Below are 15,710 nucleotides of genomic sequence, written 5' to 3' on the forward strand. Positions count from 1 at the left end.
TTGTAATTTCCATGGAGTGAAATAAAGGCTGTCTTATATCTGATATCCTTTTGGTACCTTGAGAACTAATGGGAGCTTGGGGTCCCTTTTAGCTATATATAAATCAAAAGAGGGATGTGCTTTAGAGATTTCCTGGAATAACCCAAGTTACTGTGTGTAAGGACCATGCTAAGCAATGGGGATAGAAAAATAAGATGATGCCTATTTTCCAGAGCCTACATTTTGAATGGGAGACAACACATATTGGTAGTTTCAGCTGCAGAGCAGATGCAAGGGACCCCTGATCCTTAGGGTGCAGCAATAAAGCTGGATGCCTGTGATGACAAGCAAAGGAGGATCTTTTGCTGTTTTTGTTGTAGTATAATCAAGTGGCTTTCATTGAATAAAGTGATTAAAAAGGATCTTTTCCATCAATTAATGGACCTGGGAAGATTTGTAAGAAGGCCCATATCTTTTGTTAATAAGGCGCTGGTTCTCAAGGGTTGTGATGCCCTCTGGCTTTAAAAAATGTATAAATACACTGAGGGTGAGGTTTTACTTTGGGTCTTAGGTTTTGAAAGAAGGTTTGTGTAGCAGATGAGACTCTGGGAAGCCACCAAACAGCTCCCCCCCTCCCTTTGAAAACCCAGATGTTAATGCTTCCCTCTCTGGTAACTATGTATGTATGGTCAGGCAGTTATCTGTCTATTGATTTGTGCTGCATGTATTGCTTTCTGTCAGACAGTTTGGAAGTGCTGTTTGTTGATTTAGATTTTTAGATTTCTCTGTATTTTCCTTGAAGTTCAGGGTGCTGAACTTTTTCCCCTGAACTAACTGAATGATACATGTGCTTGATTAAAGTGATTACTGACCCCTCAGAAGTTGCTTTCCTTTTAGAAATGTAGACCTAAGAACCTGTGATACCAGCCCCCGCCCCCATGTATGTAAGAGTGCTTATTGTTACAAGGCCATATATTTTCTTTAATGTGATTTCCATTGATAAAACTATATGGCAGTTGATCAGTAGCTGAAAATAGTTCAAGGTAGTAGCAGTAGTTTGACTTACCTGTTGCTTCAATATGGTTGGCTTACCTGCCCAATAGGTGGTGGTTAGGGACTGCAAGATGGCACAATGGATAGAGTGCCAGGTCTGGAGTCAGGAAGACCAGGGTTGAAATCTGCTTCAGACATGTATGACCCTGTATATATGTCCCTGTATGACCCTGAGCAAGTCAGCTAACTCTATTTACTTAAATTTCCTCATCTATAAAATGAGGCGAAAGGAGGAAATGGCAAACTACTGTATCCTTGTCAAGAAAACCCCAAATGGGGTCATGAAGAGTCAAATATGACTGACATGACTGAACAGTGGTGGCAGTTGGTCAGCAGAAGTTAATCGCTTCTCCAGAAGGGTTGCTTCCCTGGATGATGATTTAGTGGGATGGGCTAGAAGCAGAGCCAGTGGTCTGGGGATGCTACTATTCCTTGAGCCCTTGGTAGCAGTGGGTCAGCAACTGGTAGAGGTGGTGAGGATGGTGGGTCCCCTTTCCATAGAGCTTGTTTCCCTAGATGATGGTTGTGATTTCACCCATTTTTGTTACAGATCATTTGTGCAAGATACACATACTAACTGCAGGGCAAGCAACTGGAAGGAGCTCAAAGAAGTGGGGCTTTTTTGGGGAAGAAAAACAAAGCTGAAGACAAAAGATGGGAACATGGAAGTAATTGTTGTGTGAAGAACCTTTACTTTAAGGCAGGACTAGTACTGGAATTTGTATTTAAAAAGTAAACCTTTTACTGCATTGAAAATCCATGACTTTAATGTTTTAAGTATTTTAACAATAATTGTCTGGAAGGCTCCTCTGATTGCCTCATTGTTATGTAGGGATGCCCCTTGGCTCTCAAAGCCTGTGCCTGTGGAACAAAAGCTCTGCCAGGTCCTAAACACCCCTTTAGCCAAATTCTGAGAAGTTCATTATGGAATTTGAGAATTGGAAGGGGCTTCAGGGACCATCTCCTCCAACAGCACCTGAAAGGAAGCTCCATTCTATAACATCCCTTATAAGGTATCATCCTGACATTCCACTTCAAGACCTCCCAGAAATGGTAAATTCACCCTCTCCTGAGGAAGCCCATCCTGCTTTTCTACACCCTTAACTGATTCTTACAAGTTTTTTCTAATAATAGTGCTTAAATCCAACTATTTCCAACTTGTACACAGTTCTCCTAGTTCTAGCACCCGCTCAACAGAACAAATCTGATCCTTGTTCCATATGACAACCCTTTAAATACTGGAAGAGGCAGAAGCCCCCTCTGGGTCTGAGTCATCCAAGTATCGACTGCGTGTTGAAAGAGTCCTGTCGGGGAGGAGCCAAGATGGTGGAGTAGAAAGATACACATATGCTAGCTCCGAACACACAGCCCATAAAATACCTGTAAAGAAGAACTCCCAACAAATTCTGGAGCAGCAGAAGCCACAGAACAACGGAGTGGAGGAGATTTCTGTTCCAGAGAGACCTGAAAAACTGACATGAAAGGTCTGTCATGCACCAGACCCAGAGCAAAGCCCAGCCCTGCCTTGGCCGTGAGGCACTGAGAGGAGCAGATCCAAGCAGGCTTCAGGGACAGAATCTCCAACGACCACGCAAGTCCCTCCACCCACAGGTACAAAGGTCAGTGAGAGAGTCTTTTCGGGTGGCCATGAGGGGAGTGGGGTATCCCCATAACTCAGGCCCCCTAGGGAGGCAGCAGCAGAGGTGGCAGTGGACAGGGGCTCTCAAAGCAGGCAGGAGCTCAGATCCATTGTTGAAGGTCTCTGCATAAACCCCTTGAAGGAACTGAGCTCTGTGTGGCAGCCCTGCCCCCACCTGAGCACCTGAACTTAATCTCACACTGAACAGCAGCCCCGCCCCCGCCCAAAGCCCTGAGGCTGGGAAGCAGCATTTGAATCTCAGACCCCAAGTGCTAGCTGGGCGGATCTGGAGGCGTGGTGGGTGTGGAGAGGACACTCAGAAGTCAAGTAACTGGCTGGGAAAACGCCCAGAAAAGGGGGAAAAAAAATAAGACCACAGAAGGTTACTTTCTTGGTGAACAGATATCTCCTCCCTTCCTTTCAGATGAGGAAGAACAATACTTACCATCAGGGAAAGACACAGAAATCAAGGCTTCTGTCTCCCAAACATCCAAAATAGATATTCAATGGGCTCAGGCCATGGAAGAGCTCAAAAAGGATTCTGAAAATCAAGTAAGAGAGGTGGAGGAAAAACTGGGAAGAGAAATGAGACAGATGCATGAAAAGCAGGTCAACACCTTGCTAAAGGAGACCCAAAAAAATGCTGAAGAAAATAACACCTTGAAAAATAGGCTAACTCAATTGGCAAAAGAGGTTCAAAAAGCCAATGAGGAGAAGAATGCTTTCAAAAGCAGAATTAGCCAAACAGAAAAGGAGGTTCAAAAGCTCACTGAAGAAAATAGTTCTTTCAAAATTAGAATGGAACAGATGGAGGCTAATGACTTTATGAGAAACCAAGAAATCACCAAACAAAACCAAAAGAATGAAAAAATGGAAGATAATGTGAAATATCTCATTGGAAAAACAACTGACCTGGAAAATAGATCCAGGAGAGAGAATTTAAAAATTATGGGACTACCTGAAAGCCATGATCAAAAAAAGAGCCTAGACATCATCTTTCATGAAATTATCAAGGAAAACTGCCCTGAGATTCTAGAACCAGAGGGCAAAATAAGTATTCAAGGAATCCACCAATCACCACCTGAAAGAGACCCAAAAAGAGAAACTCCCAGGAACACTGTGGCCAAATTCCAGAGTTCCCTGGTCAAGGAGAAAATACTACAAGTAGCTAGAAAGAAACAATTCAAGTACTGTGGAAATACATTCAGGATAACACAAGATCTAGCAGCTTCTACATTAAGGGATCGAAGGGCGTGGAATAGGATATTCCAGAAGTCAAAGGAACTAGGACTAAAACCAAGAATCACCTACCCAGCAAAACTGAGTATAATACTTCAGGGGAAAAATTGGTCTTTCAATGAAATAGAGGACTTTCAAGCATTCTTGATGAAAAGACCAGAGCTGACAAGAAAATCTGACTTTCAAACACAGGAATGAAGAGAACCATGAAAAGGTGAACAGCAAAGAGAAGTCATAAGGGACTTACTAAAGTTGAACTGTTTACATTCCTACATGGAAAGACAATATTTGTAACTCTTGAAACTTTTCAGTATCTGGGTAGTTGGTGGGATTACACATACACATACACACACACACACACACACACACACACATGCACACACTCATAGAGACAGAGTGCACAGAGTGAATTGAATAGGATGGGATCATATCTTTAAAAAATGAAATTAAGCAGTGAGAGAGAAATATATTGGGAGGAGAAAGGGAGAAATGGAATGGGGCAAATTATCTCTCATAAAAGAGGCAGGTAAAAGACTTTTTAGTGGAGGGATAAAGAGGGGAGGTGAGAGAAAAACATGAAGTTTACTCTCATCACATTCCACTAAAGGAGGGAATAAAATGCACACTCATTTTGGTATGAAAACCTATCTTACAATACAGGAAAGTGGGGGAGAAAGGGATAAGCAGGGTGGGGGGGATGATGGAGGGGAGGGCATGGGGAGGAGGGAGCAATTTGAAGTCAACACTCATGGGGAGGGACAGGATCAAAAAAGAGAATAGAAGTAATGGGGGACAGGATAGGATGGAGGGAAATATAGTTAGTCTTACACAACGACTATTATGGAAGTCATTTGCAAAACTAGACAGATATGGCCTATATTGAATTGCTTGCCTTCCAAAGGGAAGGGGTGGGGAGGGAGGGAGGAAGAGAAGTTGGAACTCAAAGTGTTAGGATCAACTGTCGAGTAATGTTCTTGCCACTAGGAAATAAGAAAAACAGGTAAAGGGGTATAGAAAGCTATCTGCCCCTACAGGACAAAAGAGAAGATGGAGACAAGGGAAGGGAGGGATGATAGAAGAGAGGGCAGATTGGTGATAGGGGCAACCAGAATGCTTGGTGTTTGGGGGGGGAGGGGACAAAAGGGGAGAAAATTTGGAACCCAAAATTTTGTGGAAATGAATTTTAAAAGTTAAATAAATAAATTTAAAAAAAAAAAGAAAGAGTCCTGTGCCTGTCGCTGTCCCGTAACTCCTGGGGACCGCTTGTCAAGGTGTGCAGGGCGATGTTTCCAGCAAAGGTGACCTACCACCTCCAACTGCTACATAAAAGGTCAGTCCCCAAACACTTTCTCATAGTCGCGCAGAACGGACGAAGTTTTCGGAATTCTTCTCACGTTTCAAATGCAATTGGATTGCCCGGAAGTGGAGATTGGTGTTACCGTTGCTCTCAGTCTTTTCCCCTTTGAAGACGTAAGTAGGTCACCCCTCCGAGCCCGTGAAATCAAAGCTCCTGAAGCTTTTGCTCCGTCCAACGAGCTTGTAGGGCCGAGGTCTCCAGGCCGTGGGACCTGGGCTGGCTGCGAGGCTTCCCGCGCCACGGCCGTCACGTGACGCGGGGGCGGCCCAGGCCGCCTGGGCCTGGCAGGTGAGCGGCGCACCTGGGGGCGGGCGCGGGCGCGGGCGGTGCCGGGAGTGGCCCCTAGGGGGCGGCAGGGGCCGCGGAGACGCCGGCGCAGCGTGGGCCTATGGGGAGGACTCGCTAGGGAGGAGGCGGAGGCGGAGGAGGAGGCACAGCGGGGAGCTCGGAGCCGGGAGCCAGGCCCTGGCGCTGCCTCAGCCGCCGCTGCTCGGGCCGCCCTGGGCGGGACGGAGCCGCCATGAAGGCCATCATCCAGCGCGTCACGCGGGCCAGCGTCACAGGTCAGTGCGGGGCCGGCCGGGCCTGTCCCCCGCCTCGGACCCCGGGCCCCGGGCCCCAGCCGCTCCGGCGTGCCCCTTCCGCCGAGGTTCCTTTTGGCCAAAGAGAGGGGTCTGCACGCCCCGGAGAGACCCGCTTGCTCCGCCCCGGCCGGCCTTGCTCACCCCTGGCCGGAGCTTAGCAGAGCTTGCGGGCGCCTCACTGACCAGCACCGTCCTTCCGGCGTGGAGACGGCGTGCCTCGGTCTGGCCCTGTGGGCGGGCCGTGCACCGAGACCACCCCCAGCTACAGAGAGGAGACTCCCCCAAGACCACCCCAGCTACAGAGAGGAGACTCCCCCAAGACCACCCCAGCTACAGAGAGGAGACTCCCCCAAGACCACCCCAGCTACAGAGAGGAGACTCCCCCAAGACCACCCCAGCTACAGAGAGGAGACTCCCCCAAGACCACCCCAGCTACAGAGAGGAGACTCCCCCAAGACCACCCCATCTAGAAAGAGACCACCCCCACCTACAGAGAGGAGACTCCCCCAAGACCACCCCAGCTACAGAGAGGAGACTCCCCCAAGACCACCCCAGTTACAGAGAGGAGACTCCCCCAAGACCACCCCATCTAGAAAGAGACCACCCCCAGCTACAGAGAGGAGACTCCCCCAAGACCACCCCAGCTACAGAGAGGAGACTCCCCCAAGACCACCCCAGCTACAGAGAGGAGACTCCCCCAAGACCACCCCCACCTACAGAGAGGAGACTCCCCCAAGACCACCCCCAGCTACAGAGAGGAGACTTCCCCAAGACCACCCCAGCTACAGAGAGGAGACTCCCCCAAGACCACCCCAGCTACAGAGAGGAGACTTCCCCAAGACCACCCCATCTAGAAAGAGACCACCCCCAGCTACAGAGAGGAGACTCCCCCAAGACCACCCCAGCTACAGAGAGGAGACTTCCCCAAGACCACCCCAGCTACAGAGAGGAGACTCCCCCAAGACCACCCCAGTTACAGAGAGGAGACTCCCCCAAGACCACCCCATCTAGAAAGAGACCACCCCCAGCTACAGAGAGGAGACTCCCCCAAGACCACCCCAGCTACAGAGAGGAGACTCCCCCAAGACCACCCCATCTAGAAAGAGACCACCCCCACCTACAGAGAGGAGACTCCCCCAAGAGCACCCCTACCTACAGAGAGGAGACTTCCCCCAAGACCACCCCACCTACAGAGAGGAGACTCCCGCAAGACCACCCCCACCTACAGAAAGGAGACTCCCCCAAGACCACTCCACCTACAGAGAGGAGACTCCCCCAAGAGCGCCCCCACCTACAGAGAGGAGACTTCCCCCAAGACCACCCCCATCTAGAAAGAGACCACCTCTACCTGGAGAAAGACCACCCCAGCTACAGAGAGGAGACTCCCCCCAGACCACCCCCACTTAGAGACTACCCTTACCTAGAGACCACCCTTAACTGGAGGCAATACTTTTTCCTTCAAAATTGTTTGCTTGCCCTCTCCATCTGTTAGATTGTGAGTTCCCTAAGGGCAGGGACCACTTTTCCTCCTTTCTTTGTATCCCAGGTGCTTCGAACCATGTCTGGCAGGTAGGCTCTTAAATTGTTTGGCTTCAGTATCTCCCAAGATTAGATTCTCAGTCCGTGGACCTGAGGGTGCAGGACATTTTTTCCCACTGAATCATTCTGTTTCGGGGTTGGAAAGGGGACCCCAGAGGCCATCTAGCTCAATCCATACCCCTCCTTCCCGTCCCTTCCTCCCCAGTTCCTTTTACATCCTTTTCTGAGTGGGCATTCCATTTTTGCTACAGGAAACTTCCTGTGAAACTGCCTCCTTTTCTCAGTGCTAAGAATCTGTCCAGCTGTTTCCATTCCATGGCCTGTTTGATAAATTGCTAAAGTGAAGATCACAGAAAATAGGAGTTTGGAATCAATCAGTCAAGGGATTACCAAAACAAAAACTTAAGAGTTCCTGCTCCCAAGCAATTTACATTATGGGGCATGGGGGTTAAGGGAGAAGAGACTGCATGTACATTTGAGGGAATACACATACACAAATAAGTACACACAATTAATACCTGGTAGTTTTGGGAAGGAGAGTTGGTAGCATCTTTGTAGAAGATGGTGCTTGAATTGAGGAGTCTTGAAGGATTTCCTAGAGACTGAGGCAGAGAAATGAGGTGGGGGTGCATTCCAGGCATTGGGGTCAGCCAGAGTACAAGTGCCAAGAAAGAGCTGTAGTGCTATCATGTATGCAGAATGGTGAGTAAGCTACTATGACTGAAATATAATATATGGAGAAGAGTCAAGTGTGAGAAACACTGGGAAAGTATGAAGGGGTTAGATTGAGAAAATATCTAAATGCCAAATAAGATTTTATATTAGATCTGAGAAGTAATAGGGAATCACTGGGGTTTATTGAGTGGGAGACATGATCCTAGCTGTGTTTTAGGAAAATCAACTTTGACCACTGTGTAGAGGATGAATTTGTTAAGAGTGTGGGAAAAGCTTGAGATAGGGAGATTAATATCCAGTTGAGAGGTGATGGAGATCTGAACTAGGGTGGCAGCTGTATGAGTGTAGTTTGGGGAAATGATGTCTAGGTCAAAATGAGATTTGCCAACTGACTGGATTTGTGGGGTGGGGAAAGATAAAAGATAATGTTGAAGTTGTGAACCTGGGTGACTGGAAGCATGGTAGTGCCCTCCGCTGTAATAGAGGTATTTTTGGGGGGAGAGTTCTTTTTCAGATATTTTGTTTGAAATGCTTGTGGTACATCCAGATTGAAATGTCTTATAGGCAGTTTGTTATTTGGCACTGGAACTTTGGATATAAACATTTGGGAATCATCTGCATAGAGCTGATAAAATAATTAAGTGATAGAATGCAGAGAAAAAAGAGGAAAGAGCCATGATTGTTCTCCTATATTGTTTAAAAATACCATTAGCTTTGAAAGCAACCCTAGAATGAATTCACTTCAGAAGTTTGTAAAAGAAATAGAACTATAGAACACCCCAAAGTGAGAACTAAAGTTTTGGATCCATTCACTATCAGAATTGATTTCTTCTATCCATTTAAATAGCCCAGACCAAAAAGTTTTTGTGCCATTCCCCAATTAACAAAAACCTCTGTTAGTACCTGCATAGACCTGACAAAGTATTGATAAATCTTATTAGAGACTGGCATTTTTTGAAATTAGAAATATGTTTATAAAAAAGAAATACCAAAAATGTGTATGTTGTCTACTTTGTACACCCCAGTATTTATCAAGATGTCATTCCATTGGTATGGGTACCTTTCTCTGATATAAATTACAACCATTCCTAGGATTCTAATTCTGTGAAATTCGTTTTCAAATTTACATATACCTCCTCCATGGAGTATCTATTTAATATAAACTTCCTCTGATTCTGTTTTTTAAAAAATGCATGTTGGTAAATTTAAGAAAAAAAATTGATATCACTTCTCAATGACTCTTATTCCCTGTTGGAGTCAACTCTATCACTCTCTCAGTTCAGGTTTCATGGTGGGATGAAAATGAGGCACTTACAAATCATTGAACAGTTAGGTAACAAAAGGAGGTTTACTTTGCACAGCAAGGATATACACTGAGGACTAATGGTACTTAGTTTCTCTGGACATTGACCCCCTCACTTCTATACAGAAACTCCAAAACAAGTCCTGTCGTCAGGGCAGGATGATAGTGAACATGGTGACTCAAGTGCTGTTCAAAAATTCACCTAAGTTGAAAGGGTTCTAATTACATGTGATTGGGTCCTTTAATGCCTTTAGGTGACCGGGAAACTGCAAGGGGGAAGTCCCAAGATAGTTTTGTCTCCTTTTAGGGAAAGATAATCCATGTTATAGGAAGGAGGAGAGGTCTGGACATATCCCATATTGTGTATGGAGGGAAAGAAGCTTAGGGAAATCCCGGGCAATCGGGTCCTGGGATCGCTTTGTTTTGTGATGATTAAAAAGTTTTAAGAGACATAGTTTCTGGGTAATTTAATCATTTTATTAATTAAGGCTAACACAAGTTATTAATAAAAGGATGGTCATTTGACTTTCTCTTAGATCAAAAACAATGATGGTGGACCCTGCTCAGGGTTTATAAGTTCTTTTGGAAGAGGAGTGGTAATCAATTCTGATTGGTTAATACAATGGAAGGTGGGCTGTATTAAAATAAGGGGCTGAGAGTGACATATCACCCTTGGACTGAGAGTCTTATCTCTATACCCAGATCACCTGCCTTTTTGGGCAATTAAATCAGAGAATTTATCCCCACCCAAACCTGAGTAGAATTTCTGCACTTTAAATTAAATTCCTTGTAAGATTGGATGGAACCTGATAAGAGACTGGGGAAAGTTAATTCAGTCTCATTGTCTGTAATGTCCTTCGAGAGACTGAACTTTTTATTTTTTAAAATCAGGACTTTAGAAGAAGGGGAATAATATGTTCCGATCTATGTTGTAGGAATATTAAACTGGCAGTTCTGTGTAATTGATGGATTGGAGAGGGGAGAGACTAGAAGCAGGAAGTCCAGTTAGGAGGCTATTACAAGTGTAAGCAAGAGAAAATAAAAACCTGAAGTTGAAAGAAAAGAAAAGTCTTGGTTACAAACGTGTATAAGCAAAAAAATGTCCACAGTGGCCATATCCAAAAAAAAGCCTCAGTCTCTTCTCTGAGTTCATCACTTCTGTATTAGGTGGTTGGTAGCATGTTTAATAGTGAGATCTCTGGAACTGTAGTTGTTCATTCACTGTGTTGCTCAGGATTCCTAAGCCTTTCAGATTGGTTTGTCATTGTCTGTCTGTGTTTATCCTTAATTTTCAAAGAAGACCATGCCATCAGAGAAATGATGACATGACTTGCACTTGACTTTGTTTTGAGTGAGGGAGGACTGTGCAGGTCACCAGCCTCACTTCTCCTCCAGAGCCATCTGAATCCAGTGACCAGATATTCATCAGGATGACTGGAGAAGGCCCAGGATGCACTGGGAGACTTTACCCTATTGTTGTGATTGTATAAATTGTTCTCCTGATTCTTCGCTTTGCATCAGTTAATGTAAATTGGAAGACTTACAGACTTCTCTGAAAACATCCCCTTTGTCATTTCTCATAGCATAGTAATTTTCTATCACATTCATATACTGGTGCTTAGCACAATGCCTGGTACTGTGTAGATGCTTAATAAATGTTTTTTGGTTGATTGAACTTGATTGGCCATTCTTCAATTGATAGGTGTTTCCCCTTCCCTCCTCCCACCATTCTAGTTCTTTGCCACTACAAATAGAGTTATTATAAATATCTTTTATTGGGGGGTCCTTTTCCTCTTTCTTTGATCTTTTTGGGGTATAGAACTAGTAGTGATATCACTGGGTCAAAAGGTAAGCAGTTTAAAGCTTTTTCTGCATAGTTTCAAACTGTTTTCCAGAAAGGCTGAATCAGTTCATGATTCTGCTGCAAGGGAAAAAAAATTCACCTTTTTTCCCATAGCCCTTACAAACTGTTTTCCCATAGCACTTGTCCCATAGAAAATGCTATATAAATGTTTATTCCCTTCCTCATTTGTTATTTGTTATTTCCCTTTTTTGGACAATTGTGAATTTGATGGGAGTTGGTTCCTCAGAGTTGTTTTAATTTGTATTTCTTTAATTATAAGTGATTTAGAACATTTTTTATGTGTCCATTGATAGGTTAGATTTCCTCCTCTAAAAACTGTCTATTTTTTTCTTTTGACCATTTTCAAATCTTATAACTTATAACTCTGAATAAGTTCCCTAAATGTCTTAGAAATAAGACCTTTATCAGAGAAACTTGCAAAGATTACCACCCTATCCATTTACATGCTTCTCTTCTAAATTTAGTTGGTTTTACTTGTGCAAAAACTTTTAATTTAATGTAATCGATTTGTCCATTTTGCTTTTTGTGATCCTTTCTTTTTCTTGCTTGGTCATGAACTCTTTCTCCATCCATAAGTCTGACAGGTAATTTCTTTTAATACTTCCCTAATTTGTTTATGCTGTCACTCTCTTAATTATGAACCCTTTTGGAGTGTATCTTGGTATACAGTGTAAGATGTTGTTCTATTCCTAGTTTCTACCAGATTGCTTTTCATTTTTCCAACAGTTTTATCTGAATGAGTTGTTGTTCCAATAGTTGGGATCTTTGGCTTTATCAAACGCTAGGCTGCTGTCATTCTTAGCTTTTGTTTGTTGTGTACCATATCTGTTACACCAATCAGCCTCCTTGTTTTTTTACTCAGTTCCAAATTATTTTGGTGATTATTACTTTGTAGTGTACTTTAAGATCCAATACTTCTTTTCACTTTAATTAATTCCATTCATTAATTCCCTTGAGGTTCTTGACCTTTTTTTTTCAGGAAGTATTTTTCAATATCAATTCTCCAGGATTAAGAGTTCATTATAATTCTTCAGTTTGATTTCCTTTTAATTAGTCAAGCATTAAATGCATAATACAGAAAGGCAAAAAAAGGCAGAAAACAATTCCTGCTCACACTGTAACGTTGCAGAAATCTGAGAAACAGAATAGCAATATAATTAAAACATGAAAGTATGCTATTTAAACACTTTTAGGAGGTGGAGATTTTTTTGGTAAGTTTATATATTTATTATTCCCAAGAATAAACTTAAATTTTTCCAAGATGATTTCTAAATTTTAATTTTTAAAATATTCTTGAAAAATTATTTCAAGGATTTTTAGTTTTTAAGGCATAGTGTTGATTAATTGAAATCTTGAGATTCTGTTCCTAACTAGTTTTAGTTCATTTGAACTAGGATTTTTCTGAGGAATTTTATTGCTGTAATCATGTATATTAGTACAATCATTCATAATTTCTTCTTTTAGCTTCTTCTAAATTTTATGTTGTTGCTCTTGGTCTGTTTCTCTGAGTTCCTCATATTTGTCATTTCTTGAATATTTATTCAAATAAAATACTTAGTTCAACCATTCCCTAATTGATACCTGTTGATACCTATTGGATACCTATTTTATTTCCATTTCTTTGTTATACAAATGATGATGCTATGACTTTAGAGATTGATCTGTGTTTATTATCTGTATTTGCTATATATATGTACATGAACATGTATAAGTACAAATGTGTTATGTATACACATACATACATACATACGTATATGTGTGTATGTATGTATACACACATACATACCCATATACAAATACACACACATATACACTCACATACACACATATACACATGCATGCAGCTAAGTGACATCATGGATAGAGCACTGGCCTTGGAGTTAAGAATACCTGAGTTCAAATCCCACCTCATATATTTACTAGGTCTGTGGCTCTATGCAAGTCATGTAACTTCTTGTTTGCCTCAGTTTCCTCAGTGGTAAAATGGGGATAATAATAGTCCCTGCCTTACAGGGTTGTGGTCAGAAAATAGAAAATATTTGGAAGTACTAACTTAGCTCAGTGTCTGAAATGTGGTAGGTGTTTTATCAATGCTTATTCCCTTACCCTCTCTTCTCTTGCCTCATTTGTGTGTATGGATATATTTTTGTATAATAATATATTATGTGTACTTATATGCATATATGTGTGTATCCTTTATTTTTGTTTTATATCTTTTTTGGAATATAATGGAAGTTACATTTTAGAAGGGATATTAACAAGGTGGAGTCTTTTTAGAGGAGTGAAAACAGGATGTTGAGGGAACTTGAAGCCTTATCTCTTAGGGATCCTTCAAAGGAATTGGACACATTTGTCCTAGATGGGAGTTTCATTTAGGCTGTGGTATCAGAATTTCTGCTATTTGTTAGCTTTTTTTTTGAAGAGAAGAAAATTATGATGTTTTTATTTAATCCAAAATGTCCCTAAGGTATACAACTCTTATCAATTTTGAAGTAGAAAAATGCAGTTTCAGAATAGTTTTTAGATGATTTACCTTATTTCCTGCTTTGTCATTTGTCATTCCGTCCAAGTATTTAGCACTTTCTCCAAATGTAAAATAGGAATAAAAAGTAAATTCAGTTGATTATTTCTTCAGCTTCTACTATTTTGTATTATATACTCATAGTGCTTTAGGAATTATGGGAAGTGGAAAGTATTTTTTAAAAAAAATCATCCTGTTATAATTGTTATTTGCAGCCATAAAATTTGATAGTTGTTCCTTAATTTCACTGATTTATTTTTTCCTTTTGACTTTTTTCTTAGTTGGAGAGGAGCAGATAAGTTCCATTGGACGAGGCATTTGCGTCTTGCTGGGTATTTCTATGGAAGATACACAAAAAGAGCTGGAACACATGTAAGATATAGACTCAATTTAAATTAGTGCTATCTTAAAGATATATTCATTTTGACTGTACGTGGAGCTTCCATAGTTTCGTGTTAATAAAGTGAATCATAATAATTTATTGTTTCTGTATAACTAACCCATTTTACAGATGAAGCTACTGATATAATTTGGATTACACAGTAACCTCCATAGTAACTCAGTAGCAAAGGTGGTGGCATCCTTGCCCCTAGCTCTGTCCTCTTTGACTTCACAGTTTTCAGTGAACTTTATAGTATTCTTCTATACAAAGCTAACCCTCTCTTTTCTTCTTAGACTACATCTATTAGTTTTAACTTGGGATTTTTTGCTTTCACTTAGGGCTCTTAACAGAATTTTCTGAAAATTATAAAAATATTTAAATTCACTTTAATTTTAACATTGAAGTATGCCATTTATATACTTTAGGGAGTAAGTGGGTGGTTTTATGAGATTTTTCAGTGCATTTGTGCATTTATCCTTCTCAAGAATAGACTTAAATTTTTCCAGCTAAATTTTAATTTGAAAATTAAATTTCTTTCTAAAAATTATTTCAAGGACATTTAGTTTTTAAGCTTTCTGAGGATGAGGACTGTGTCATAGTATTGTATATTGTATATTCCATAGTATTTTGTACGTACTAGGCACTTGATTTATTTATTTATTTATTTTTTCATTAATTAATTTATTTATTTCACTTTTAACATTCATTTTCACAGAATTTTTGGGCTCCAAATTTTCTCCCCCCTTGTCCCCTCCCCCCACCCCAAAACACCGAGCATTCCAATTGCCCCCATCACCACTCCACTCTCTCCTCCATCATTCCTCTCTCTGCCCTTGTCTCCATCCTCTCCTCTGTCCTGTTGTGCCAAATAACTTTCTATACCCCTTTACCTGTATTTCTTATTTCCTAGCGGCAAGAACAGTACTCGACAGTTATTCCTAAAACTTTGAGTTCCAACTTCTTTTCCTCCCTCCCTCCCCTTCCCCTCCCTTTGTAAGGCAAGCAATTCAATATAGGCCAAATCTGTGTAGTTTTGCAAATGACTTCCATAATAGTCGTGTTGTATAAGACTAACTATATTTCCCTCCATCCTATCCTGCTTCCAATTACTTCTATTCTCTCTTTTGATCCTGTCCCTCCCTATGAGTGTCGACCTCAAATTGTACCCTCTTCCTCATGCCCTCCCTTCCATCGTCCTCCCCACCCTGTTTATCCCCTTGTCCCCCACCTTCCTGTATTGTAAGATAGGTTTTCATACCAAAATGAGTGTGCATTTTATTCCTTCCTTTAGTGGAATGTGATGAGAGTAAACTTCATGTTTTTCTCTCACCTCCCCTCTTTTTCCCCAAACTAAAAAAATCTTTTGCTCGCCTCTTTTATGAGAGATAATTTCCCCCATTCCATTTCTCCCTTTCTCCTCCCATATATTTCTCTCTCACTGCTTGATTTCATTTTTTTTTTAAGATATGATCCCATCCTATTCAATTCACTCTGCGCACTCTGTCTCTATGAGTATGTGCATGTGCATGTATGTGTGTGTAATCCCACCGAGTACGCAGATACTGAATAGTTTCA

General features: G+C 41.9%; 1 protein-coding gene across 4 annotated transcripts in view; it reads left to right on the forward strand.

Annotated features, from left to right (window-relative positions):
* Positions 1 to 5,535: 5,535 nt before the first annotated feature.
* Positions 5,536 to 15,710, forward strand: part of DTD1 (D-aminoacyl-tRNA deacylase 1) — a 221,091-nt gene continuing 210,916 nt past the window's right edge. For all 4 annotated transcript variants that reach the window (XM_072634547.1, XM_072634548.1, XM_072634550.1 and 1 more), the window contains exons 1-2: positions 5,536 to 5,830; positions 14,035 to 14,125. In XM_072634547.1, coding sequence (XP_072490648.1) covers positions 5,788 to 5,830; positions 14,035 to 14,125 — 134 coding nt within the window. In that variant the 5' untranslated portion in view covers positions 5,536 to 5,787. The remainder of the gene's footprint in view (positions 5,831 to 14,034; positions 14,126 to 15,710) is intronic.

This window comes from Notamacropus eugenii, chromosome 1 (genome assembly GCF_028372415.1).
Source record: "Notamacropus eugenii isolate mMacEug1 chromosome 1, mMacEug1.pri_v2, whole genome shotgun sequence".
In the NCBI taxonomy this organism is placed as follows: domain Eukaryota; kingdom Metazoa; phylum Chordata; class Mammalia; order Diprotodontia; family Macropodidae; genus Notamacropus; species Notamacropus eugenii.